We start from the raw sequence: 27,939 nt of genomic DNA, 5'->3' as shown, positions 1-27,939 counted from the left end.
AAAATTATCACACTACACACTTTATAATATTTTTCTCTCAACTCAATTGTGATTTTCTTCACAAATGAGAGATCTATTTATAGAAAATTTTTACAAATAATCCAAAAATAAAATACATCATTACCTACATCATCACACACTAATTTTCAATATTCAACACCTAATTTTACCTAATTTTCAACATTCAACATTCACATTTTCAACACAAATATTTTTCACATTTTTAAATAATTTTTCAACATTTTCAAATTTGTGTTTATATTATATTTAACTTAAAGATATAAAATATAATATAAATAAAAGTCTTACATATACATGATGTGTAAATTGATTTTTATTTTGTATTATTAATAAGAAAATTTCAAGAAAAATAAATGTAATAAACTCTTTTACATTATGTCTCCACATCTTGACAAATTTATACACTTTTATAATAAAAAGATGAGTAAGTCTTTTGTGAGACGGTTTCACGAATTTTTATCTGTGAAACGAGTCAACCCTACCGTTATTCACAATAAAAAGTAATACTCTTAGCATAAAAAGTAATATTTTTTCATGGATAATTCAAAGAAGAGATTCGACCCACGAAATTGATTTACGAGATCGTCTCACAAAAATTTTTGTATAAAAATATTTGTCGACTTGTACCGACTAAGTGGCTTTTAATTTTTTTTCTTTCCTTTGGGGCGAGACTACACGTTGACTCCTATCTCCATCGACACATGCCATCAAACTAGAGGCTGTCAGTCTAGTAACGAAGGAAAGGGTACTTTCGAGATTCCGAAATTCCTCTGATCTTTAAGCAGACCGGTATATTACAAGCGCCCTGCAATAAATGGCCATTGTAAACCTCAGCTATTGAAGAAAACAAAAGCCATTTCTTCTGTAACACCGAAGTCTATAAAGCTTGGAAAGAAAGAGAAACTTCAGACAGGAAAAAGGACTACTTTTGTTATTTCGAGGTAATCCAAGGTATGCATTCCATCCCGAGTCTTTGTTATTTTATTTCTCAGATTATCTTGAGCAAATATCAAGATTTTGCAGCGAAGTTCTTGAATTTTTTCTATTTCAAAGACTTCATATACTTCTGTCTGAATCTAGTTCTTTATCCGTTTATTCTCTTTCGTGATATAAATAATATTATTATTTTCTTGGATTGGAACCTTAAACTTCATAAAGACTCGTAAAAAAGATTATTATATTTTCTTAATGATTATATACATAATGATAAATCAAAAGTGTTTGAAGAAGATTTTGGACGTAGCGATTTTGCTAAATTAAATCAAGTAATATTCATTTTGAATTTAAAGATTTTAGATATATTTTTATGTACAGATGATTAAAAATTATATGTAATATCTTAGCAAGAATGCTTTTTAGCTAGTTAGTTTTCGTGCACGTTTCATTTATAAATTTAAGAAGTATGGGATTTAGGCCATTGTTATCACATAAGCTTTTTGCAAATTACCCTTTTGAGCTGTAAATATAGCTCTGATTTATTTAAAGGAAAATCGGGTGAAGTCATAGCTAGTTTACATGAAATGTATGCATCAAGATTTCAAGTTTGATCTTTTTTGGCGTGTTGGAGAGAAATTGAGGATCGCTTTTGTGATAATAAAGACTATTTAGTGGACAATATTCCTGGAATTTATGTGATTCAAGCTTTATTTTCAAGTCGACATCTGATTATTATTTTTAAAAATTGTATTTCCTTTTTGATGATGCTTGCTTAAATCCTGGGGTTATTTTGTGTGTGTTTCCTAAATCGTTTACCCACTTGGCCACTTGATCTTCTGTTTGTCGTTTTGGGATTTTAATGAAAGCTATTGTATTTAGAAATCCCATTCGATTTCTTGATAGTTTCGATATATAATCTCATTTTCCCAGGTTGCCAATTCTCTACCGGATACAAAGGGCAGCTGCTAAATTCCAGTAATGGGTTCAATCGGAGAACCGGCTTTAGAAGTAAATTATGATAAGCCTCCAGGAATTCGATTCGTCGAGTACATTAAAAAATCCTCCGTTTCTTACAAAACACATCAGGCCATTGTTTTGATCCTGACATTTTTCGCCTATTTATCTTACCACGCCACTCGAAAAACCACCAGCATCGTGAAAAGTGCACTTGATCCCCAGTCGCCTAATGTAAACTCGAAATCGTCCTATTCACGGAGAAGGGCTTATTCTCAAAGACCATCGTATGGCATGAAGAGTTCCTATGTTCTTGGAGCTGGTTGGGAACCATTTAATGGTTCCGGCGGGACGTCGTTGCTTGGTGAACTTGATGTGGCTTTCTTATTCGTATATGCTGTCGGAATGTTCTTTTCGGGGCATGCAGGGGATAGGATGAATCTTCGAATATTTTTAACGATAGGAATGGTGGGAACTGGTTTGTTTACTTCCCTTTTTGGGGTTGGATATTGGGCGAACATCCATATCTTTTATTACTACTTGATAGTTCAAATGCTTGCGGGATTGTTTCAGTCCACCGGCTGGCCATCCGTGGTTGCAGTCGTTGGAAATTGGTTTGGGAAACGGAAGAGGGGACTTATAATGGGAATCTGGAATGCTCATACATCTCTTGGTAACATAACCGGTTCTCTAGTTGCATCGATGATGTTGAAATACGGATGGGGTTGGTCCTTGGTGGTTCCTGGATTAGGTATAACCTTTGTGGGAATCGTTCTGTTCTTGTTTTTACCGGTTAGTCCTGAATCCGTTGGAGCCGGAGTGGATGATAGTGATGAAGTGCTCTCTCCAAGAAAAGCACTTGAAGAAATTAGAGAACCTCTCTTGAGATTGAAGTCGGAGGAGAAAGGATCCGCCGTTGGATTCCTAGAAGCATGGAAGATTCCCGGGGTCGCCCCATTTGCTCTGTGCCTTTTCTTTGCAAAACTTGTGGCTTACACGTTCCTTTACTGGCTTCCGTTTTACATCAGCCACACAGGTGAATTGATCTTTTTGCATTCGATCCAGTTTTTTTTGTGCATTTAATTGTAGAAACGTAAATATTCAAACCATTCTTGAACTTAACATGATACGGATACTGCAGCTGTCGAGGGAAGATACTTAACGAATGAGGAAGCTGGAAACTTGTCGACACTCTTTGATGTTGGGGGCGTGATTGGAGGGATTTTAGCTGGCCACATATCTGATCGTCTTGGTGCTAGAGCAATAACAGCCGCTAGCTTCATGTATGCTGCGATACCAGTTCTGTTTCTTTACAAAAACTACGGGCATGTGTCCATGGTATTAAACATCATACTTATGTTCATTACTGGGTTATTTGTAAACGGGCCTTATGCTCTTATAACGACGGCTGTTTCGGCTGATCTGGGGACACATAGCTCATTGAAAGACAATGCACGGGCGTTGGCTACGGTGACTGCTATCATTGATGGAACCGGATCGATTGGAGCAGCAATAGGACCACTTCTGACGGGGTATGTATCAGCTCAGAGCTGGAGTGCGGTTTTCATAATGCTGATGGCTTCTGCTCTGGTAGCTGGTTTGCTCCTTACAAAGCTTGTGGTTTCGGAGGTGACCACAAAATTTCAAGAATCAAGGGCACGAGAGATTTCGAGGTCAAGTCCTCCACCTTTGGAAGTGTGATGATCGATCGAGAATGATTTATAGATTTGAGTTTTTTTTTGTGTGCTCAAAAATGAGATAAGCATCCCCGTTGCGAGTTAAATGGAAGGGCGAGTGGCTTTGAGTTTGAGATTCTTGATTGTATAATGATATGTTTTGTACAAATGAAATCAGTTTCAATCACATTTTATATATATAATTTCTTAAAATGTAAAATTGTATCTTCTCTCAATTTTTATGGTAATGCACTCTTTGTAACTTGAATTGCCACTAGCTATGCAACAATGCTGCTCTTAGGGCCACTCTCCAAATCTTCTTGTTGATTTTAAGGATATTGCAATGAGTTTAGGTATTTAATTTCTTGTTTTTTTTTCCTCATCCATTATTATTTAAATTTCTATAATTTCAAAATTAGATTATTTTTTTTCGCACTGCTAAATATTTTGAGTGACGATGTTTTTTGAAACAATGCTATTCAATTATAATTATAAACTTAATTTTTTTAGTCTATTTATATATTACTAAAATAGATTTTTATAATTTTTTATCAAATAAAATTTGAGTACTTTTATAATTTTAAAGGGATATAATTGATATTTTAAAAAATTGATCATAACAACAAAATTTATTACTTTTAAGTTACTCAAACTTAATAATATATATCATGAGTCTAGTGTAAGCGTTCGGCGTTACATACTTGTAAGGTCCGTTTTTTAATAAAAATTAAAAAAAATTAAAAAACTTAAAAATGCAAAAAAAAAAAAAAAAACGTTGTTTCGTAAACAGTCACCAAAACACAATACATACATCAATTTTACAAAGATATAGTATAGAATGATAGTAAATAACCGAAATACTGCACAACTGATGTGGTTTGCAAGAGGTCGAATGAATTTATGAATGTATCGACACGGTCGTTTACAAGAAATATGATTTTTTTCTAAAACTATTTTTTGGGATCACGCTTTAACAAAAAGTTTGTTTAAACTTGCTTGCAGACTGTAGCTCCGATAAGGGGGGGAAGAAAAAGTCATCTAAACATGAGGAAACAGAAAAAAATAATTCGGAATACATAAAGAATAGCACTGCACCATCTCTAAATGACATGCTCTAAGAAAATGCTTTGAACAATTTTGGATTAGTACTTAAACTGCAGAAACAAGGCATAAAATATGTCTGATAAATTTTTTAAAAAAATGAAGGAAAATTTTCTATGGACTGGACCAGTTACACCCATCTCTGCAACAACAAATGAAAACCTGAAGTTTTCTTCTTCGGGTTTCAATACTTAGAAGTTTTACTCCAACAGTTGGTAACATTATCGTACAAGGGGAAGCACAATAAAGTATACCATGAACAGAATAAAATGCAGCTTTGAACATGCATGAACAACCCCGGCGGAGGACGTTTTCTGAGGCCTGCAAATAACAAGAATAAAAGTTATGAATCAATCGGTGACAGAGTCTGGATTATCCTAGTTGGCAGTTTTCTCCACTCAATCCAAAATATAGCAATAATAACAAGTTGGATTTTTTCTAGACTTGTTTGTTTTTTCATGTGTTTTTTTGGGGTGTGTGTAGATGTGTAATGTGACGTTAGTTTACTTTTGCATATGGCTGAGGGCACCACAAAAGAGTGCATTATCAGGTACAGGGAATTCTGTTTTGTTGGCAGTGTCTTCAGGATTGATGATTCTCATATATGTTTCTTGGCCAAGATACCATCTATCAAGATTGTCTGTTCTAAGATTCCAGACACCAACATTGTCAAGAGACACGTAGACTGCAGTCCACCCTCCAGCAAAAACCTTAAATTGAACGAGAGTTGTTACAATGAGGAATCTGAAATTATAATTCAAGCTCCAGCTTTTCCTTTGTACAAAAAATTAAATAACTAAAGCTAAAAAATACCATATACTTCATACCTGAACAGTTGATCGAGATATTGCATCCCACTTATTGTATGAGCCTCTATTATTTTCAGACCATTCACCAAAGCCCATCCTGCATTTCGGTAAAAATATACTTTAAGTGTTACAGTCCAAGAATAGACTTACATTCTCAATGAAAACCTTGTGAGTTGGGATTTAGATCATACCCGACCACAAAGAATGAGTAACCGGCAAGGTGAAAGCTCTGCACGATTGTGTCATTATTCTGCAAAATGATTTCTATGAATCCCTTGTAGCTAGCATTGATAATTGATGTGTCCCGAACGAGTGGTCTATCGAGTGGCTTATTGGGGAAATCAAGCTTATAACCACCCTTCACATTATATACATCTGCTAGCCGTATTGGTGTACTAGGATTGACAAATGAAATCCCATTATATGCAGCTCGTAGTTTCCCATTAACCATTGTTGGTGGCAGATTCTGGAGCACATAAACGTCAGTGACATTGATTGAACCATAATGGAAGGAACCCTGTGGATTAGGACGAGCTCCACTTGCAGTTCCGTTTTGCCTGAATGTAAATATAAACACATCAATCACGGGAGAATAAAAAGCAAAGAATGGTTATTAACATGTGAGAAATTATATTGAAACAAGAGGACATCACAGATCAAAAAAGTGTAATTGCTTGTCAAAATCTGAAGCAAAAAATTAGTTCAATTTGTCGGCTGCTGCTATGTCAGAAATCATATACATTCAAGCCAAAGGAATAGTAAACTACACGTACCTGATGGACATGGCCTGATTCATTGAATATGACTTGTCGTAAAAATCATTCGGGGGATCTGGAAGTGGACCAGCAGCTTTCCCTTTTGAGTTTGAATAATGCAAAACCGCTACACCAGTTACTCTTTGCCAGAGAGATTCGTTCACCATCCTCGCACTTGCTACTATGTAATAATCACTGCTTGCATTCTGATCCATTGTAACCAAAAAAGTATAAGATTGCCCAACATGGATATCTAAGCTAGAGTAGTTCTGCTGCGACGTGTAATAACCCTCAGTTTCGACCAGAAGTAAATTATGGTTCTGAATCCTAAAATTCAAACAAGTAGAGACTCCAATGTTGTGCACCCGAACACGATAAGTTTTGCCTGCAGTTTCCATAAGAAAACAATATTAATAAACAAAATTCAAGAAGCCAAGTACTAAATTATAATACCTTTTATAAAAAAATGTTTAACTATGTTAGTTACGGAACTTCAGAGGATAATCGAAGAAACAGTCTACACAATGAAAAATATATTTAATATTTAACTAGCAATTACAAGAATTTCCCAAGGATCATTTGATTAAATCAAGAAAGTCACTTTTACCTGGGTCAACATCGATCGTCTCATATTCCATTCCATCCGGAACCAGCGTTGTATTGTATCTATATGGGCCCTTTCCATTGATAAGAACTCCATCTGGCATACCCAATTCTTGACCATTATCAAGGGCATTCCTTAAAGCCTAAAATTGTTTGCACAAACAACATTCAAAGACATTACATTCTACAATAGATTAAGCACTGAATTAGCATCAACGCCAAAAAACATCAAACTATATGAGTGTACCTACCGTATGATTTCGGGTGTACCAATCACCAACCAAGATGACTATATCCCCGTCAGGGGTATTAAATGGAATCGCAATAATGTCTCGATTCATGATGACAAAAGAACCAAATCCACCAGATGCTCTCTGCATGTTTAGAGATGGGAAGTAAAAGAAACTACCAATCTGATCTTTGACCTGAAACTTATAAGTCCAGTTCCAGTTGGCGGGGATTGGGCAATTTGTGCCAAGAACCCCATCTTGCCAAGAAACGCGGCGCATCTGGATCCCAGACCTACAGAAACATTACATCCAAATATATTTAAAAACATACCAGCAAAGTCTGTCTTAATTGAGAAAGCAATAACTAGAAGAATTTGAGTCTATACTCAATAAAGGCGTACCATGTTACTAACAGATCTTCATCCAATTTGTTCTTCACATTTACGACAACATTGTAGTTAGTTGTGACATTAATAACAGGACCAGGGAACTTCCCATTAACTGCTATAACCTGCAAAATATAATGAGTAACAATGTAACATATTTTACAATTTCCACTGCAAAATGCTCAAGCACGCAAAAACGAATCTCCATTGCAAGTTCATTTATTTTCAGTCAGAACATAAAATAAATAAATCAATCAACCACAAAAGCAACTGCACGCAAACATTCGAAAGACGGAGAAATATTTTCAAAATTCGACCCGTTATGAACTTTTCAAATCATGAAGCCATCCTCTCAATGTATAACAGAAATTTTGTACGTGCTAAGTTTGAAATTTGAAATACTGAAAAATCCCACCAAAACAGAAAAAAGAACAAGGGAAAAACAGATAGAGATGAGAAAAAAATCATTCACCGCCACCCCACCAGCCAACTCCATCTCTCGATTTCGTCTACATCTACGCACACATCCCACTTCCATAAAAACAAACACGCGGAAATGGAAGAAGAAAAACCAGAATGATCACCGAATCCACGCCATAAATTAAACCCAAAAAAAAAAAAAACCAGAGGCAACGGTCAATTTCACCTGTTGAGGAACACCAAGTGGAGACGCGGTGATATACGAGTACTCCAACTCAAAGTTGGCATATGGATCGGCACTCAAGCAGAGACCAAAAAGCAAAGCAACAGAAATCCAACCCAACAAAGCAACAGTTCCCATCACTCAACCAATTTCTTTATACAAACAGTCGACTCCCAAAAGCGTCAGCCAATCTCACTAACAGAGTCTGGGTATATGCAGATTACATATAGGGAGAAAGGGAAAGTGTGCTTCAACTTCCTTCTTCGCCGAAAGGAAGAAAATACAAGAAAACAAGACGGCTCCGCTGTGAGATTTGTCTGTATCTCTCTCTCTGTGTCTCTCTCACCCTAAAATGCTGCTTTTTATAATTTTCTTTTTATGTGTTGTACGAATGGTTGGCGTGATGTGCGTCTAATTCCACCCATTACTTTTTTGGCCGGTTTAATGTTAATTAATTTATTTCCCGATTTAAATATTTGATAAATTTTGAATTTTTATATTTTATATATTGTGATATGATATACATTAAATATTATAACGAAAATATTTCTTCAGAAGATTGACTTTTGATACAAGTATAATAAAATATCATATATTTTTTTAATAAGAAACTTACTTCCTCAATTGAAATTTATATTTCACATAAAAAATAATTTAATTTATCTCTAAATCGATAAATAAAGAAACTTTAATTTGAATGCTCTACAATATATATATATATATAATAAAATAAAAATAAATAATAAATAAATAAATAAAAACAGATAAAATTGAAGGCGGAATAGAAACCGGTTGCAGCCGGTTGTACTATCAAGTCAACATATAAGCAACGGCGCCTCGATTTGTCACAACGCTTTCATTGCGGATCGGTTAGGCCCCACTTCCCTCATACGTACGAACAAATTTCATGTGGTCCCCATATTTATTTATTTTTTTTAAAAAAAACTATTTTTCATGTTTCTTGATATATTATTATTATTATTTTGTAATATTCAACTTATTATGAATGATTATTTGATTAATTATCGAATACTTTATCTATTTTTTATATTTCATTTGATATTCTATAATTATATATACACTACTAAATGGAGCTGATGGACTAAATTTGGTCTTATTTGCTTGGCTAACCGGATAAGACAGAAATGTTTGCAAATATAAAAATCAATCATATTTATAAATTGGAATGAGTGAGTGTTTGATAGATTCTATTAATAGTTTTTTGGGTGAATATGTAGCATAAGATGTACTCAGTGACTCGATATGATTTATCTGATTAACATGGTTTGCAAACTATTGCGTCATCCGTAAGATTTATTCAGTGTCTTATATTAAGCATGCATGAGTTAGAGTGATATTGAGAAGAGTCATCTCCTGTAAATTCTCATATGTCAAACTGCTTACTTTGCTCCCTCTGATCTAGTTGATTAGGTGGGTCATAAAAGATTGTCGTCATATCTTAACGGATAATATTGTATATGCCGAGGACATATCCGATTGTTGAAAAATAGTAAAACTGATCTATAAAATATGAGACGGCACTAACAAATGGACAGATACCTCCTCGGACTCATAGATCTAACATCACAACTCATTATTACTCAAGTAGATGCACTCTACATTGTCACAAGCGTTAACAGGGAAGAAAACATTATCTCTAAAACTTCAATTTTTGTTTTGATCCATAATTTTGCTATGTTTTCTTTATTGTTAACGTAAATATTTTTATATGGTATTCAAAATTTTTTAAATAAAATTTTAATTTTAATGTTTATAATAATTTCTATATCATTTGCCACCAAAAGCCCATTTTTCCCTCATTCGATTGAAAAAAGTCAGACAGAGTTAGTGGGGTATATATTTTTTTTCTCGAAATAATTTAATTAAATATAATCAAATAGCATTGGCCACTTTGGAGTCAAACTGTTTCCACATGCAAAGATATATTGATACACTATTTTATTACGCAATAGCAATAGATCCTAAGACTACAATTTTTAATATATTTCAGTAAAGTTAAACAAGTTAGTTAAAACTAGGAGGACAGCTAATATTATGAAATTTTTATTACACAATTATTGTAATTGCATCAATTAACAGTTAGCAATTAAAAATTTAAACAATATTATTTATATTACGGTGCACAAAAAAAAAGACAATTTTTGTATGAGACGCACATAATTTCTTAAAAATATATTATATAGGAAATTTGATTCTTAGTTTAAATATATATATATATATATAATAGCATAATAAGCAAGTCAAAATATGGCGTAATTCAAAGTCATAAATTCTGTTTCACAATGTAAAACATAAGGAAGATTATATAAATGTTTTGTGAAAAATTGAAGGATTAATCGAAATTATTGAGAAATTATACCAACAAATTTGGGAATTTCTAGCTTAATTGGTCTCATTTCTCGTTATAATGACTCGAATTTGAGTCTAATTAATTAATTAATTAATTAAAAAATAGAGCCCATTTTTCGGTAAAAAAAAATTAAAAAATAGATCACTTTAAAAGAGGTGATGTGAACCTAACAAAGAAGCTTTACGTGATTTGAGCCGACAAATTGGTATTCAATTATGGGAACTCATTTAGGAAGATTATTATTTATTTATTTATTTATTTTATTTTATTTAGGACACGCTGTCATCATTTGACTTTTAAATATTTGTAGTTAATTTTCTATAAAGATAATAATTAAATGAAAGCAAACACACTCCCTTAAAGCCATTGGATCTTGACACGACATATCTACAAATGTATTAAAATTAAAATTAAAATATATAATTTAATTTTTTTACATATTTAAGTGTAATAATATTAAGGAAACTTTTTTGTACTTTAGTTTTATTTTGTTGTCGTTTAGTTTTTTATATAAGAATATAAATGATACGATGTGAAAGTTGTATTTAGATTGGGAAAAAAATGGCTGCTTTGGAGACAAAATAGTCACGAATATATTAGGTTAGTGCTGATCTATTTGTCTCAATTATTTAAGCTTTTTTTTAATTAATTTTTCGGTTGTCTTAAATATTAATTTCTACATTTAGTAGTATTTTTTTTACTGATATATTGAAATCAGTTGGGTAATCCCACTAATATAGACAATTTCAATGCGATAAATATTACTTTGAGTTGATTTTAACTGTTTTGAGTTTAATCTAACCCCAAAACTAAAATAATTGATATAAAAAAGCTAATCAAACCCAAGAGTAAAGTATAGAAGTTACGTATTAATATATGAGTAAGTCTGTTGTGAGACAGTTTCGCGAATCTTTATCTGTGAGACGGGTCAACCCTGCCGATATTCACAATAAAAAGTAATATTATTAGCATAAAAAGTAATAATTTTTCATAGATGACACAAATAAAAGATCTATCTCACGAAATACGATCCGTGAGACCGTCTCACACAAGTTTTTACCTTAATATATTATAGTTTTGATATGATGTCTATCTACCGTGTTCATTCATTGTGTTCACTACTGAAGTGACAATCACTTATCATCCAGCGATGGATACAGAGATGAACATAGTAAGTGAACAATATATCATATTATACAAAAAAAATTAAAATTAAAACCCCAAAATCTTGAAAAATAGACTCGAAACTAAAAATAATTAATTCCGACCTTTATCCATTAACACGGCTGATGGTTTTGAAGCAATGGATGCGTTGATACTGCCAAATAGCTAATTAAACAATATATAAGAGGTTCTATTTAAGACCTTGGATCTTGTTTCCAAGGATGAAATCGAAAAATAAACAAAGCCAGAGATGCAATTTTATATTATTACTTAAATAATTAATTAATATTCCGTCTCTGAATTATTGTTCCTTGCTGGCTTCAGCTGATTGAAGTTTAACGGAAACATACAAAATAGTGAGAGATAATTTTGGGATTTAAAGAATACATTTTGTAAAATAGTTTAAAATGTTGATCGGGAATTCATTTGTATTTTAATCATAAGTAGTTATAAATAATTGATTTATTTGTTCTGTCGTTTATCCATAAAATTGAAATTATTTTATTTTAATATAGATTTCGAAATTTGGTATGATATGTAATAGAGTAATAGTTTATAATTAGCAAGTTTGAATGGAAAAAAGGAAATTGAAATATAGGATAATTTAGTAATCACATTTTAAATAAATAACTTCACATGTCAGGCTGTATTCAGTTAAAAATTTGATTGAATATTTTTTTTCAGAAACAAGTTAAACAAATGATATTTTTACAATTACAAACTCTCACATGGGCACGTGGAGTCCCTGATTTTTGGCAAATTTTGAAGTTAATAATTTGCTTTGGGTTTCTCAAACCATTGTCCAAGTCAACAAAAGAATCAGCCATAATCACAGTAACTATTTATTTGAAAGGAGATGATGATTGACGAGAATCAAATTATGTCAACATTTAAACCAAATACCCAAATTCCCTTTCTTGAATATGAAATATGAATTTCAAGATTCTAACATTAAATTTTGAACATGGTGCAAGAATGATGTAAAAGGAAGAAGTCTAGGAATCAGCAATGGTAACTTCAACCTCTACACCAGGCTCAATAGTGATTGAAGTAATCTGCTTAACGACATCTGGGGAGCTGAAAAGGTCAATAACACGCTTGTGAACTCGGAGCTCAAACCGATCCCATGTATTAGTACCTAAGGCAGAATAAACAGAACATGATTTGAGAACCATATATCAGAGCAAAGAATATAGTGTCACATCACAGATGATTAGAAAGAAATAAGACACATTTGTTCTGACCAGGAACAATAATATCAACGGCATCAACTCACCAACTCATATTAAAATGTTCATATTTATCTTGCTTTAGGAAATGTATTTTTCAGAAGGAAAGTTTGAGTCAGTTGGCAGAACTTCAATCCCTATCATGTATATGTTATATGTATCCAATAATGCCATCAATAGACAGCTCCTAGATAACAACTAAACTGTAATATCAAGGAAAGTTATGGTTTTAAATTAAGGACATGCAACTTTTATCGATAAATATGTTGGAACAATAATAAAAGCGTGTGGAAAAAAAGGCAAGAATCAAACATTCACTCAAAAAATCATGTTCAACAGTTCAGACTTCACACCTATATAGAAAATATGTTGGAAAAATAATAAAAAAGATAAAAATATCAATGAGATTTGATACCCCACCTACAAATAATGAACTATCTCGGCTACAAAACAATATTTACAATATCGAAAATTGGAATTCACTAAGGCGTGCAAAAGTAACCTGCTTTTTAACCATGAGAACTCCATCAATATCTCTCAATAAGCTCATTTACAATTCAATCAAAGTAGGAGAATTACTAACCGACGATGCCAATAACAGCATGCATGCGTTAAGCTAAACCATATATACATAGAAAACTTGCGTAAATTTTATAAACAAGCATGGAATTCTAATATTTGTTTAATATTGATACCTTCACCGCATGGTGACTTCCTAGTGGTGATGTGAAGAACCTTAGTAGGAAATCTCACGGGTCCCTTGACCCTTAGCTTTTTGTCCCTAGCGCCGCGTACCAAATCAGCACATACTGTCAATGAAGCTCAAGTTAACATAGTCCGGACAGAAACTGAATAATCAAATAAGGGCGAGCGTGACTGCGTGCTGATATATCCATCTTCTTGAACATAATTCTCATCAAGGAACACGGGGCTTGGTTTATTTAAGGCAGACAAACTTGCACTTTTGGCACAAATGCTTATCATTTTTTCGATTTTTCTTTAAAAAATTGATGGAATGCCCTTGATTTTCAAAAGCAATACCAATATTGAACCGGTAAGCCAAGACAGAACAGAGCAAAATGTCAACCAAAACTACCCTTATTTTCATGTTGCAAATACGAAATATAGATAGATGATTCGAAAAAAATACAAAATTGTTTGTCAAACAAATCAGAAATGACCACCACCTTAATACCTTTTACAGCACGCATAATTAATATGAACTTCGAAATGCAAACCGTTCGAATTTTCAGCTGATTGACAGAATAAGGAACAATGTTTTTTTAAAATAGCCAAACTTAATACAGCATGATAACAGGACAAAACTCCATTAAGGACAAAATATTACACCTTTCTCGAGGTTTTTAACGTTCTTCGAAGAGAGAGTGATACGGATCTTATGAATTTGCTCCTGAGGCTCTTCCAGCCCCGGCTTCGTCGGCTTCATTGCTGCATACGCCATTATTTTCCTCGGCTATTAATCTGCTTCCAGTGATCTTTCTCTTGTAAAAAAAAATCAGAAAAAGTTCAGTATAATTGAAACTATATTTACGAATCAGAGTAATTAATGTTCGAATGCTACCGGAATCTGATATAGCGCCGGATAAGATGAAAAATCGGTAGATTTCCCGAGTTCCCAGCAGATACAAGAGAAACTCAGCCTAAAGAAGCATGGACAGGAAAACGAAAACCCTAGATTAAATGGTTACTCCAACAGGCCCAGTTATATGGGCTCACAACCCAAAGTTGTACTCAAATAATTAGTTGTAATCGGTGGCCTATATTTGAATTATTATTATTTTATTATTAATTTAATTACGTATATATATTAATAAAAATTAACATTTTAAACCAATGGTACATATAAAAATGAAATAAACTCCAATTTTATCTCAAATACTTAAAAATGAATTAATTTAAAGTAAATTATTATAATTATAATTGATAAAAAAATTACTTTATCTTTATATGATAAAAAGACAATTTACGTTCACTAGTAGTATGGTTATTCAGTTAACTGGTTGTATCCATAAATGTATAAAACCAAGACAATAAATGATTCTTTTTTAGGAATATGATTAAAGGGTTTTAATTTAAATAAATTTGTTAAATTTATGTGGCCATTAATACTTATATTTTGCACTCTTTATCTTATGTTCCCACTGTTTTAATAATGAAAATGTATAATAAACACTACAATGTAATATTCCGGTCACAACCCCGAGTGGAACATGCATGAAGAAGTCAGATGCTTACATTAGTTTGTTATTAGCGGCTTCCCGAAAACTTGATCAATTTGTGCTAAATGCATTTAACATTCAAAACCAAAATAGAAGGGTACAATTTCACCATGAATTTCAGGGACTGGAGCCCAAGGTCAAACCAGATACAAATACAATGAAACTACTAACACAAAAATGTCATTCATTCAGTTGATGTTGTCAAATCAAGAGACAGATTTTGCCAAAATAAGTAATTTGCCCCTGTAATCATGGACAGGTCGAGTGCCCATCCAAACTAATACCCAAGCCTAAGCCACGAGGGTGCTGGCAGTGGTTGACTCGCTGCAAACGCATAAATAAGTCACAGAAAGATTACTAGTTGGGAAGAAATATTAAATGAGTGAGGTACTAACATGAAATACACACGAGTAGGAGGTGAAACTGTGGGGGGCAAAAACGAGAAGATTTAATAGTATTCAGACGAATGAATAGTCTCACATGAAATACATGGCTGGGAATGGAAAAAAGAATATGGAAGAACTTAAAGCATTCAAATGATTAGGAAATGAAGCAACTTTAACGCTTGCCAGCCAAAGTAAAGAACCGATGCAGCTATATAATGAACCCAAGACCTGCTTGTGTATGCTTGTCAAAGAAGAAATTATGATCGACAACCCAATCAATGGTAACCCTTGAGATTTGTATATAGTAGATTCATTCTTGAAAATTTCAATGGCGCGGGCGCAAGAACAATATTTCTGGACATGAAAATTATCCTAAATTGCCTCCTCGACAAAAACAATGCCACGGGTCTTTATACTCGCAGAATCATAATAACAACCAATACCTTCAAAGATAAGCAAATGATAAAGATGAATAAGGTAAATGAAAACTAGAGGAGAAGGGGATTACTATTTCCAAACAGGTGGGAGCTTCTTGGTCTTCTTGTAGTACCGTGCTAGACGGTGAATCCTGCTCTCCACCAAAATCAACCTGAATTTGGAGTCCTTATCCTTCCTGTTCCTCTCCAGATGCTTCCTGATGGCAACTGCCTTCTTGATCAAGTGGTAAAGATCCTCCGGAATCTCCGGAGCAAGACCTAAAGGTATCTCGTTTTCATTCACCGATAATCAAACTTTTCAGGTAAATCAATCACATTTTATTTTTCAAAAAATACCCGAATCAATAAAAAGAACAAATTTTTATTGTTACCATGGGCCTTGAGAATACGTAGAATCTTGCTACCCGTGACGCTTTTCACCTGAGCGATCCCATTGGAATCACGAAGAATCACGCCGATCTGCGACGGAGTCATTCCTTTCTTTGCAAACTTGCAAATATTGTCTTCCACCTTGAAAAATTACAAAAACAAACTAAATAAAAAATCCGCCTATCATTGAATCAAAGTAATAGACAAACCGTATAAGAATTTCAATTGGATAATTTACATCTTGGGAAGAGATTTTGAGCCAACTGGGAGGAGTTCTCTTGTAAGGCAGTGCTGAAGCAGAAATACCCTTTCTGACATCAAACAAAACATAAAACAAACACCATATAGGATGATACGAGAAAATACTTGGACGAAATCAAAATACTGTTTAATTGATTAACAGAGATTAGTGGAGGAGAAGTACCCACGGCTGTGCATACGACCCATGGCGGCGGTGGTGGCGCTGCCGCGTGTTCACCGATTAAATTTAAGTCTCTCAAAAGTGAAATGCAAGAACAGGAAATCCCGGCTGGTCTACGTCGATTTCGCTGACTAGGTTTTTGTTTAGACACTGGATTTTGATATTTAGTTTATATGGGCCAGCCCAATTAGCTTCTGGGCTCAAAGTTATCTTATTACTTAAAAGATATTAATTTTTTTTTATAAAAAGAGAAAAAAAGGCCCAAACTCTGGGTCAAATCAAACCGAACCGCTCATTCCGTTCATTTCGGTTCAAAGTACATTAAGTTAGGTTTTAATTCGGAAAGTTTTAAACCAACAAAAAATTTAATAATTTATAGAATTAAAGTTATCGGAACAAAACTGAATTAATGTAGCCCCCTAAAAAATAATATGAAACGATTTCAATACTATATTTTCATTTTGTAAGAGGGAAAACGATTTAACTACGTAAATTGGTACGACAAGAACCGACTGGAGTTCATTTCAAAACACACCATGTGGCAGATAGTAGATTGGGAAAGAGGACACAGCGTTCACAACATTCAGGTGCCAATTGACTATACACCCTATAACACACATATTTAACAATACCAAAAGGAGTTATACCAAATCCTCTACCGAACAATCAGTCGTTTCTTCACCAAGAACACCTTAAAAAATCCAAACAGTGCAAATATTATGAGCCAACAGCTTAAACTAAGATATTGGAATTGTGAAGGGATGCAATAATGCGCTTCAACAAGCCAAACGGAGAGGTGCTACAAAAATCAAATCCCTGCTCCAACTGAATGAATGGTGCAGCCAGCATTCGAGATATCCTGCAACATGAAGTAAGAACAATGCACTGGAATCAGATACCGAAGCAGTCATAAATAAATCAACAGCTACAACTACATGCCATCGGAGTTTCATGGTTGAGATTGAGATATGAGAATTGCGGACAAATAAATCTTCAAGGAAATTTGCAGTTGTCGATTTTCAAACGTACTCGGTACTCACACAATTTCCACATGATTAATGATACTCAATCATTAGGATTGAGGCTTAACAGAAAACATAACAGTGAACAAGAGAGTAAGCTTCCAAGGCCGAAGCTGATGGCCAGCCTTAGAGTTCCTCTTTCCACACAAACTCTACGAACCTTAACCCGAATTCAATTTTATTCCTGAGAAACTCCTGCCTGGTTGATGGGTGTTGAAATTGCCATCCCTAGTTTTTGCGTGATTCTCAAGTGACCTAGTGATACGGTAGGTATAAACAAGAACCTGGTTAAATGGCCCCAAGATTACACTTGAAGGCACGATACTTGATCTGTCACAACTTTTCATTCACAAGGATAGAAATTTGCCTTTGAAAAACATAATTCATAGCTATTAAGGGTACAAGGCACACCAAGTCGCCAAGCGATATTGGAGCCCGGGACACAAAGCACAAGGCAAGGTGCGTACCTTTTAAATGTTAGGCGGGTACAGAAGATTCTTAATCAAATTCAGAGATAATCAATTAATTAAAATATTACATAAAATGTGAACTCAACACACCCAAAATTATAACTTTCATCCACCAAAATAAAATCATTAGTGATAAATTATGCTTGTCACATAAAAGAAAATCTTGATCAATAAACCCAAACTAATTCAAAAGGTGTAATAAAATAATAAACTAATAAATAGAATGATAAATGCGAGTTTTTAACAACAAATGAGAAATGCAAGTTTCTTAAGCAACTGATCTTCAAGAAGAGATCTATTTCACATATTATGACAAAGTGGAGCATTCAATATACAAGTTAAATCGTCAGTACCATCCGAAATCTAATAAATTAGATAATTAACTCCTAATAAATACCTGATTAAATTCTTATTTCATCACAAATTATTTCTGTAACCCTTAATAGATTACCTATGAAATGTATAATCAACTTTCTGAATCTCAGATAGTATCCTACAAATTTATAAAAATAAACACGAACCAATCGTCATACCTAATGACCAAGGGAAAGAAATATATAATTCGCCAATAAATAGTAAACAAGAAACAAAAAACTGGCAAACTAAAATATTACAAACTTTGAGCCAAAAACGCCAAAAAGTTTACCAAGTTTCCTCCATACCGCAAATCTTCTTTTTACAATCTGGCGTAAGCAATCAAGAAGCATAATTGTAACAACTAAAGCCTTCTTCTCCAGGTAAAACACAACAACTTCATAATAACTCAACAATAATCACCTAGAAAATAAACGGAAAAAAAAGGAAACAACCTCTAATGGTGTAAAGCTGCAAAAAGAAGGAAAAAACGTCACCTCTTCACTTAGCGACCATGCGGGCGATGAAGTCCTCGTACCGGATCTTGCCATCAGACCCGACATCCACCTCCCGGATCCACTCATCGAACTCAGCAGGCTCCAGCTTCTCCCCAATGTTGGTAAGGATGTGCCTGAGATCCGAAACGACGACGCACCCAGTACCGTCCTTATCGAGCACTTTGAATGCATCGCGAAGCTGGCGATCGAATGGCTCCGGTTTCAAATGTTTGGACATGAGGTCGAGGAATCTAGGGAAATCGAACGGAGCATTGAGCTTCTCCTCAGCGATTATTGACTTCAGCTGGGCCTGGGTAGGGTTTCCGCCGAGAGATCGCATCAAAATCCCAAGCTCCGAGGGGGCGATTTTTCCGTCGCCGTCGGTGTCGAAGAGATTAAATGCTTCCTTCATCGCCGATGCCTGCTCGTCCCTCAGATCTTTCCCCATTTCAGCAATGAGAATTACCCTTTCCTGATTTTTCTCCGTTATGTTTGGTTTTTTCGAAATGGGGATTTGAATTTGAGACAACTTTGGATTTTGTTATCAAATAGAGGGTTTGGAAATTAATAATACTAGTTACTATGCACAATGTGTGCACAATTTTTTTTATTACTATCGATCGGCTAAAGTGAAATTTGACAAATTATGGAAAGACTAAATTGATATTTAAATTGTTGAAATAAAAATAAAAGTGTATGTTGAAATTAAAAAACAAAAAACAAAAATGTAATATTAATATCATATAAGGGTAAAATTGAAAAAAAAAAGTTGATATCCTCTCTAGGTAGTTATTATGATGTCCTCACAGTTAATATAATAGTATAGATTAATATGTTATAATCTGACTTCGTTTAAATATAATTGTTTTTCAGTTTTAGAATTCATTAAATTTATGTAAAAAAAATTTCTTTTTTATATTTCTAACTAATCTATTAATTTTAGAAAAAAGATGTTTTGGGAACACTATCGGCAAATTTGTATTTCGAGTTTTTTTACGTTAGAATTTCAAATAAATATCACATTCTGCACCATCGCATGCTTAGCTTATCAATTTGAACGAATGGTACAAAATTATCCAATCGTGAAGCCCAAGCCCTAAATCCAAATTCTATTATATTTTTTGCCCCTAAAGTTTCCTATTTTCCATTCAATTCAAATGAATTTTAGCAACACCAATTTATGGAAATTTAGTTGTATAATATTTTTTTAGGTAATAATATGTATTTTTAAGCAAAATAAATCATGTGTGTCAACATAGGTATAAAATTGGAGAGAAGCGTGCAAAAATAAAAAAGAAATTTGTCTGTCAGACAACTGCAGGACCTCCTCTACCCCTCTTTGGGCTGAGTACGATCCTCTGCTGACCAATGGCTCGAGAGCCACGGGACTTGTCAATCACGCTCCGATCCTGCAGTCATTTTTCATCCACCAGACTTGGTTTCCTGCCTCCTTAGAACTCCAAGACACAGAGGTACGAGCCTATAGAACAGATCCTGTTCAAGTAAGGTCGTGTCTTTCATTATGTTTCTTACGTTTTAAGTTCATGAAATTGTTTTCATATTAGTTCGATATGGGATTTATGGGTTATTTGGGGCAACGAACTCTTGCCTCTGGGCCTGTGGCAAGTTGGTCTGGTCTCAAAGATTCTGAATTTAAGGATTCGTAATTGGACAATTGCAAAAAACAAATCTCAATGGCCCAATCATTTAATTTGGTAATTGGTAACTGTAAGGAAAACACTAAATCCAAGTCCATCCACAATGTGGAGAATTTATTTGAGTTAAAAAATGGCGAAAATCATTATATATTTTTTGTGCGAAAAAATATCCTCGATATATTAAATTTAAAACTTTTAAAAAATTATGGTTTTTTTTAAATATCGTACACGCGATTAATATATAAAATAATAAAGATTATGTATATGATTATGATCATTATCTGTTAATTGATTTATAAAATTTTTATTTGGTTATAATATTTAATTATTATTTGAATAAAAATAAAATAATCATATTAAATATATAATTAATAAAGTTAATACAAATTTTAACTGATGGGTAACGTCTACTGTGTGTAAGGAGTTATTTGCTAAACCGGAAGAAGTCCATACCGCCTTGCATCCACTTTTCATAAAGTCCAACATATCTCGTTATTCTTGGTAATTGAAGATTGCCGATTGGACGAACTGATGGGGAACGTCTACTGTGTGTTGTGTGGGTGCGTGGATCAGGCAAGCATAGGCGTTGTCGAGAGATGGGGGCGGTTTGATCGTCTTGCGCAACCGGGGCTCCAATTCTACAACCCCTTTGCCGGAGAATGTCTCGCCGGAGTCCTATCAACTAGGATTAATTCTCTTGATGTCAAAATTGAGACCAAAACTAAGGTACATTTTTGTTGTAACCTTTGTCCAATTTGTTTTGTGCGTGGGTTTTCAGGTTTGTAGGAGCCTTGTTTTAGTTTCTAATTCAAGTTTTGTCTTTTGATGGGCACTGATTGTAGTTTCTTGAAAGATTATTCAATAATTATCCATTGATGGTCGACTGTTATGTTAGTATTCAAACCTTACACGAAAGTCTTCGTAGAATCGGATCGCTTTCATATCAGCCAGGAATTCACTCCCATGACAAATGAGTTAGATCTCAAGATATTGCAAATATGTATGTCAAGTTCATCAAAATTTAATGGTCGAGGTAATCAGAAAATTATTACCTTCAAATTAAGTTGTGCTTTCCCATATGACATATTCTTTGACTGCTTAATTTGTAAGGATTATCTGCTTGAACGTAATTTCTGAAGTCAACTTAGTTTGCCACCGTATAACTTGTTAGCTGCAAGAGTCGCGTAGGTGATGGTTATGCTGTCAAAATCAAGATTTTGAATCGAGTATACATGTTCCTCTCTCAAAATATTACGTAATTCCATTCTGCAGGATAATGTCTTTGTTCAACTGCATTGCACAATTCAGTATAGGGTAATCAAGGAAAATGCCGATGATGCTTTCTACGAGTTGCAAAATCCTAGAGAACAGATTCAGTCATACGTATTTGATGGTAATTTATGTAAATTTATGCTTCAATATTTTCATGTTTTCTTTTTTGTTTGTACATTTGTGACAAAAGTTTTACTTATGCTGCCTCTGTTCATACTACTAGTGGTGCGAGCTCATGTTCCGAGAATGAGTTTGGATGAGCTTTTTGAACAGAAGAATGATGTTGCACAAGCTGTTTTGGAGGAACTTGAGAAGGTAATTCTTTTTATCAAAAGAGGAGAATACGGTGACAGTGGCACCAGCTTAATATTTAATTCTAATTTGAATATCCAATTATGGTCTTCAGTTACCTTTTTAAAAATTTGGGATTTTAAGGAACCGTTCTATTTCAGCAGATGTATATATATCGGTACTTTTTTGTTTAACATGATGAGTCTACATTTATTTGTTACTGCTTGTTTTTTATTGAGTGTGTGAAACTGGAGACTTACATGCTCGACAAGCCTCAACAAGCCTGATAGATAGAATTTGAATATATGAGCTAAACTCTTATAAGGTCTCTTGGAATCTTCAGGCCAACCGTGAAAATCCCCTGCATTGTGAAGTATATTGGTGATTATTTCATACTGCGTGAAACAAAAAAGAAAATAACAATTTAAATTCAGAAAAAGATGAGAAAGGAGGAGGCAAACCTGCACGGAAAAAATAAGTCCAGAGACCGTTACATGTGTTTGACAATCTTCTCTATTGACCTGCTTATATATCAAGTTGACACATAATTCCATTTTTGTGATTTTGTTTTTGTCCCATTTTCATTCTTTTGTATGCCAAATGATGCAAACCTATAGGATATGTGGTACTTGTGAGTTACAGCTTTGATTTGACTACATGTGTCAGGTGATGGGAGCGTATGGATTTAACATTGAGCATATATTGATGGTTGACATTATTCCTGACGCCTCGGTACGCAAAGCCATGAATGAGATAAACGCAGGTTACTCTCAGCTATTATTGTCCCTTGCATTTTAACTTTTTAGACAGAACATGGTCAACATATGTAGACTTTCCATTTGAGAGTGCACGTGTTGCTAAGTGTGCATTCATTGTTTTGTTGTACGTAGTTTTCTTCTTGACACGGCTTGTGCATTTTGGTGTGCTTTCTCTGGCTTTGTGGCCTTAGTTTATCTTTGCAAATAAACTTCGTGTCCTCTCATACTCTGTTCGTCTCGAGCAGTTAAACCAAGAAAAAATTGATGTACTCTGCTTCTAAAGGAGACATTTTTTAGATATTTTTAAGAGAGGAAAACACTTGGGATGTCATAGTAAATAATTTAATGCAGGTCGTATGCATCAAGCATGGTAATTTTAAATTGTAGATGCATATTTTGATATAGTAATGCATCTGTATAGGATATGTGTAAGGCCACTGATATTACTACGTACATGATATAATCGTGCGGGAGCAACTTATTTTCACATTTCAGAATGAAATAGAATGTTGAATTTTGATGCTTTCAGCAATCGATTTCCAAGTTTGAATTTTACTCCTTCTCACGTTTTAGTTACTCTGTAAAATAAGATGATTAATAGCTGGATTACCTAATTCCATCCATTTCATCTCCTTACTAACAATGATGCTATACTTTCTTGGCCCTCATACGGTGTCCATTAGCATGAGCCAAATTCGTAGTTGTACAATATGCCTCAGATAAACATGTACCTTCTTCTTTTTCCTACTTTTCTACCATCTCCAAATGGATTGTTTCTTTATTGATTTTGATGGCAACACGGAGATAAAATGTATATTTTCTATGATAGCGCAAAGAATGCAACTTGCTAGTGTATACAAAGGGGAGGCAGAGAAGATTTTTCAAGTCAAGAAAGCAGAAGCGGATGCTGAAGCCAAGTATCTTGGAGGAATCGGTGTCGCTAGACAAAGACAGGCAATTACAGACGGCCTTAGAGAGAATATATTGAATTTCTCCCACAAAGTTGAAGGCACATCGGCAAAAGAGGTGATGGACCTTATCATGATCACTCAATACTTCGACACTATCAAAGACCTGGGAAACAGTTCCAAAAACACTACGGTTTTCATACCCCATGGTCCTGGCCATGTTCGTGATATTGGCGATCAGATACGTAATGGTCTGATGGAGGCAGCAAGTGCACAGGTGAATGTCGAACACTCTGACTAGTTTGTTTTGTATTTCTCAAAAGTCACTCCTACGGAATATGTCATAAAATGGTGCATTCGAGCTTTTTTGAATAAAAATATATAAAAATGATGACTATTGTTGCTTAATCTGTGATGGTTTACAGAATTTGTTTGTGTAAATTTATAAACTAACTCTGTTCTTGGGTACCCTCGACCAAGTAGTTGGTAGTCGGATTTTGTTTTCATGTTCGTATTACCATAATAAAATGCGGTTTATAATATAAATGTGCGTCGTCAATTTGCCATCAAAATAGTTGTATGAGTATCTTAACGCTTTTCATAAAATCTAATTCTTACATTCGTTAATTGCTAGATAAAAGCGTTATCCAATAGGCAGCAGTGCGGTACACTACTTAACCACAGTTTATGAAACAGGCAACACAAGCTTAATGAGAGTGGATCATCCCTCTTGCAGTGCCAGAATCAGGTTTTCTTGACAATTTAGATGGCTGCAAATTACATTTGGGATACTGATAGTGACAAGCCACAAAGAACTTGCCAAAGTAGTAAAAATGAACAAACAAAACATACATGATGGATGTAATTTACTCAACTGCACTTTACCCCAAGATACTAAGGCGCTGCCACCCCAAGCATTATAGAGTATGGGTGGTTGAGGTGATGCATCTCGATTCAAGGCATCATAAAAATAATACATTTAACTACAAATATTTGATGAAAAAATTTCATCACAAATCATCCAACATCTACAAATTATTGAATGATACAAAACAAATATTAATTGGTCTGTAACCGAATAAGAAACAAATATTAATTATTATCGGATGGCAAAGTAAATGGAAGAGTCACTTGTGGTTGAAACTAATACAGGAATTTTGCATCACAGGATATAATCGATCATTGAATGTAAACCGAAAAGGTTTGCCTGTCTGGTATTCCATTCTAATACTAGAATATTGAAATATTATCAGTTTCTGATTACCGAACTTTTAACACTTCCAACACTATAACTCATATTTTAAGAAAAGGTGATATGCTACTTAAGTCTATAAAAACATAACCTCTCCATTCGAACCATTCGAACCATGGCATAAAACCTTGCCTTTTGGCACCAATAACATAAATTCCACTGTCTTACACAATAGGCTTACAGCTTTCAACAACTTGACGTATTCGTTCCATGACCACAGGTATGTCCTTTCTACTTAATGTGGTAAAACAGACTCTGAACCATCCAGGTTCAATACAATGGCAAGCAGATCCAGGAGTAACATTAATCTTTGCAATATTTAAAAGCTTATCCCACAGATCAAGCTCCCCTTTCTCGTTGTAAGGACTAATCAATCTGCTCATATCTACCCAACAGAATAAACCTGCACTGGTTTTTGAGCATTTAATACCGAGCTCTCTCAAACCTGCGACAAATAAATTATGCATTTCAAATATTCTCCTCCTATTTGCCTGGGTGTACTCCCGGGTAAACCTTGTATCTGAAAGCATTGATACTAGGAGCTTCTGAGTTGGAGTTGAAACAGAAGAAAATCTAGCCAATTTCCTGGAAGCAGCCAGAACATTTTCGTTGAAGGAATATATAACCCCAACCCTGAAGCCCGGAATTGAGAAATCTTTGGACAATCCATATATAATGTGAACCCTATCTTTGTCAGCATCTTCTGAATCAACTATCTCAGCCATGCTTACAAAATCCTCATTTCCATATGTTGAACCTGCAAAAATTTCATCTGATATGATGTGGATGTTCTTGTCTCTGGCAAAATCTAGGAGATCATACAGCATATCTCTTTTCAGCATATTCCCAACAGGATTTGAAGGATTGGAAATGAGTAATCCACGGACTTTTTGACCTCTTTTTCTTGCCTGATTAAATGCCTGGTCAAGAGCAGTGATGCTCAATGTGAAGTCATCACAGCTACGACAGTGAACAGGGATTAGCTCAACTCCCGTTCTCCATCTCATGTCCCTATCAAAACTTTAGAAGAAAACAGTAGTTTACTTCTTATGCCTTGAGTAAAAAGAGGAGAGAGAAAAATACAATAAAATGACTGAGGAACAAAAGATGAAACACGTATGGATTGAAGCCATCCAACAATAATCACAGCATAAAAGAAATTGTGGTGGTTAAAATCATATCCAAGATAAAAATTTACATGCATACCCAGGATAATATGGTGCAGGGACAAGGAAAGCATTTCCAGGGTCAGCCAGACAAAAACTGAGCATCTCAAGTGCAGGAGTTGCACCGGATGTTAATACCATGTGTGATGGGTCAAATGATGCAGTTCTTCCCATTACATAAGTCATGAAACCAGCCATCACCTGCAAAATAAATGTACATTTTTCCTTCAAACACAAGCGTGTAAAATTTAGGAAGGATCGATTATAACATTAATTAGCAAACGAGTTTAAGAGAAAAACAATTATAAGTCTAACAACCGAATATGGAACAGGAAAACTGTATAGACGATAGATTGCTGGTATCAAATAGACTTAGAACCAACACGAGTCAAGAACATCATCGTGGCATACTAACCGGTAGTCCGAATAATAAGTACCAAATCTTGTATGATTACAAGATATGTACAAGGAAATAAAAAACCAAAACCAGAACAATGATCCTAAGAAAACATAAGCAAACAATTTCCTAATTAGCATGCTTAACAAAATCAGTCCACATTTTACCACTTTCAGCTCCATCAATCCATCTGAAGGCTGGTACGTGGAAATTCCACTTATACCTATACCGCCATCCCCCATTCCGAGTACGGAATTACTCAAATTTTCAGAGAGCCACTTCTCAATTAGATCCAACGACAACTGTAAAAACAAAGTAACCAAAAAATGTCGGAATCTGTAGAAGCTCTCAATTTCCATTTACAAATGAGATAGTTATAGATGAACGGAATTGCATGTAAGTACCCTATTTTCGGACAACCCGAGCTGGATAATCCCATCAGGATTATGAATTTCATCATACGGATTTTCCCGCACACTATCCAATCCAATATAGTAAGGCGAATCATTAGGCTTGGCTATGGAGCTGGCCCGAGCAGAGACGTAGACGCGTCCCATTGAACCACGCGTCAGCAAATTGGCGCGCGAAGATGAACGGTGTAGCTCGGGAAGGTTAGCCGATGATGCGGATGGCGACGGGGAATTCGAGGAGGAAGGACCAGGTGCGGAACGGTGTCGCTTGAAGTAAAATTGAAGGAAATATAACAAAGCGCATGGGATGAGTGAACCGAGGAGTATTCCGCCCCTGCCTTGAACCACTCCTTGTAAAGGGACAATGAGCCTCATTCCGGTCTGAATCGGGTTTCGTGTCTCGTCTTCCGGTGCCGGGCAGCGGCTTTGGGTCATGTGAGCCGCCGATTAACCACGGCGGATGAGATAAGTATTGGGCGGAGGGTTTGGTGGTGGCGAATAGAGCGTTGTTTTTGTTTGCAAGTGTGCGGGAAGTTTGAGGTGTTGGTGGCTTGATTTATGGGCCAAAAGATGCGATCCTATTTGTCATAAATTTTGCCGAGGTTGCCATTTTGGACAAATACTTACATGTTACAAAAATATATATTCTCTATGTATGAATTATATATATATATTATATATATATATAATTTTGATATCCTGCACACCTACCGTACACACCTATGTGAGCACCGATGAGGTGTCACTCACCCA

General features: G+C 34.7%; 7 protein-coding genes and 1 non-coding gene across 9 annotated transcripts; 2 read left to right on the top strand and 6 right to left on the bottom strand.

The window, feature by feature from the left end:
* The first annotated feature begins 802 nt into the window (after positions 1 to 802).
* Positions 803 to 3,849, top strand: LOC140977121 (putative glycerol-3-phosphate transporter 1). The gene is made up of 3 exons (XM_073441704.1): positions 803 to 972; positions 1,888 to 2,947; positions 3,053 to 3,849. The coding sequence occupies exons 2-3, from the start codon at positions 1,936 to 1,938 to the stop codon at positions 3,610 to 3,612; spliced, it is 1,572 nt and encodes a 523-aa protein (XP_073297805.1). The 5' UTR covers positions 803 to 972; positions 1,888 to 1,935; the 3' UTR covers positions 3,613 to 3,849.
* Positions 3,850 to 4,631: 782 nt separating this feature from the next.
* LOC140977122 (monocopper oxidase-like protein SKU5) lies at positions 4,632 to 8,460 on the bottom strand. The gene is made up of 9 exons (XM_073441705.1): positions 8,118 to 8,460; positions 7,487 to 7,596; positions 7,107 to 7,377; positions 6,860 to 6,998; positions 6,271 to 6,637; positions 5,689 to 6,054; positions 5,516 to 5,594; positions 5,196 to 5,398; positions 4,632 to 5,009 (listed from the first exon to the last, which is right to left on the bottom strand). Exons 1-9 carry the CDS (start codon positions 8,250 to 8,252, stop codon positions 4,910 to 4,912), a joined length of 1,770 nt encoding a protein of 589 aa, XP_073297806.1. The 5' UTR covers positions 8,253 to 8,460; the 3' UTR covers positions 4,632 to 4,909.
* Positions 8,461 to 12,538: 4,078 nt separating this feature from the next.
* Positions 12,539 to 14,599, bottom strand: LOC140977119 (small ribosomal subunit protein uS10y-like). 2 transcript variants are annotated; one of them, XM_073441703.1, is made up of 4 exons: positions 14,461 to 14,599; positions 14,229 to 14,374; positions 13,574 to 13,687; positions 12,539 to 12,787 (listed from the first exon to the last, which is right to left on the bottom strand). In XM_073441703.1, exons 2-4 carry the CDS (start codon positions 14,338 to 14,340, stop codon positions 12,645 to 12,647), a joined length of 369 nt encoding a protein of 122 aa, XP_073297804.1. In that variant the 5' UTR covers positions 14,341 to 14,374; positions 14,461 to 14,599; the 3' UTR covers positions 12,539 to 12,644. The 2 variants fall into 2 exon arrangements, with proteins under 2 accessions (XP_073297804.1, XP_073297803.1); XM_073441702.1 differs by having other exon boundaries at positions 14,229 to 14,378; positions 14,461 to 14,572.
* Positions 14,600 to 15,165: 566 nt separating this feature from the next.
* On the bottom strand, positions 15,166 to 16,937 carry LOC140977117 (small ribosomal subunit protein uS15). The gene is made up of 5 exons (XM_073441700.1): positions 16,735 to 16,937; positions 16,549 to 16,621; positions 16,313 to 16,451; positions 16,013 to 16,199; positions 15,166 to 15,442 (listed from the first exon to the last, which is right to left on the bottom strand). Exons 1-5 carry the CDS (start codon positions 16,755 to 16,757, stop codon positions 15,409 to 15,411), a joined length of 456 nt encoding a protein of 151 aa, XP_073297801.1. The 5' UTR covers positions 16,758 to 16,937; the 3' UTR covers positions 15,166 to 15,408.
* A 312-nt stretch (positions 16,938 to 17,249) lies between these two features.
* On the bottom strand, positions 17,250 to 19,611 carry LOC140977118 (probable calcium-binding protein CML13). The gene is made up of 2 exons (XM_073441701.1): positions 19,075 to 19,611; positions 17,250 to 17,590 (listed from the first exon to the last, which is right to left on the bottom strand). The coding sequence occupies exon 1, from the start codon at positions 19,520 to 19,522 to the stop codon at positions 19,079 to 19,081; it is 444 nt and encodes a 147-aa protein (XP_073297802.1). The 5' UTR covers positions 19,523 to 19,611; the 3' UTR covers positions 17,250 to 17,590; positions 19,075 to 19,078.
* Positions 19,612 to 20,375: 764 nt separating this feature from the next.
* Positions 20,376 to 20,586, bottom strand: LOC140977915 (small nucleolar RNA U3). The gene has a single exon (XR_012175481.1). It is a non-coding gene; the product is annotated as a small nucleolar RNA U3 (small nucleolar RNA).
* A 573-nt stretch (positions 20,587 to 21,159) lies between these two features.
* Positions 21,160 to 24,369, top strand: LOC140977116 (hypersensitive-induced response protein 4-like). The gene is made up of 5 exons (XM_073441699.1): positions 21,160 to 21,458; positions 22,005 to 22,125; positions 22,228 to 22,319; positions 22,962 to 23,058; positions 23,883 to 24,369. The coding sequence occupies exons 1-5, from the start codon at positions 21,264 to 21,266 to the stop codon at positions 24,260 to 24,262; spliced, it is 885 nt and encodes a 294-aa protein (XP_073297800.1). The 5' UTR covers positions 21,160 to 21,263; the 3' UTR covers positions 24,263 to 24,369.
* Positions 24,370 to 25,140: 771 nt separating this feature from the next.
* On the bottom strand, positions 25,141 to 27,782 carry LOC140977115 (probable aminotransferase ACS12). Its single transcript, XM_073441698.1, has 4 exons — positions 27,181 to 27,782; positions 26,944 to 27,078; positions 26,420 to 26,580; positions 25,141 to 26,233 (listed from the first exon to the last, which is right to left on the bottom strand). Exons 1-4 carry the CDS (start codon positions 27,619 to 27,621, stop codon positions 25,378 to 25,380), a joined length of 1,593 nt encoding a protein of 530 aa, XP_073297799.1. The 5' UTR covers positions 27,622 to 27,782; the 3' UTR covers positions 25,141 to 25,377.
* Positions 27,783 to 27,939: the final 157 nt, after the last annotated feature.

Source organism: Primulina huaijiensis, chromosome 5, assembly GCF_012295235.1.
Source record: "Primulina huaijiensis isolate GDHJ02 chromosome 5, ASM1229523v2, whole genome shotgun sequence".
Lineage (NCBI taxonomy): Eukaryota > Viridiplantae > Streptophyta > Magnoliopsida > Lamiales > Gesneriaceae > Primulina > Primulina huaijiensis.
Note: the sequence above shows the minus strand (reverse complement) of the source record. Positions and strands in the feature narration are given on the sequence as shown.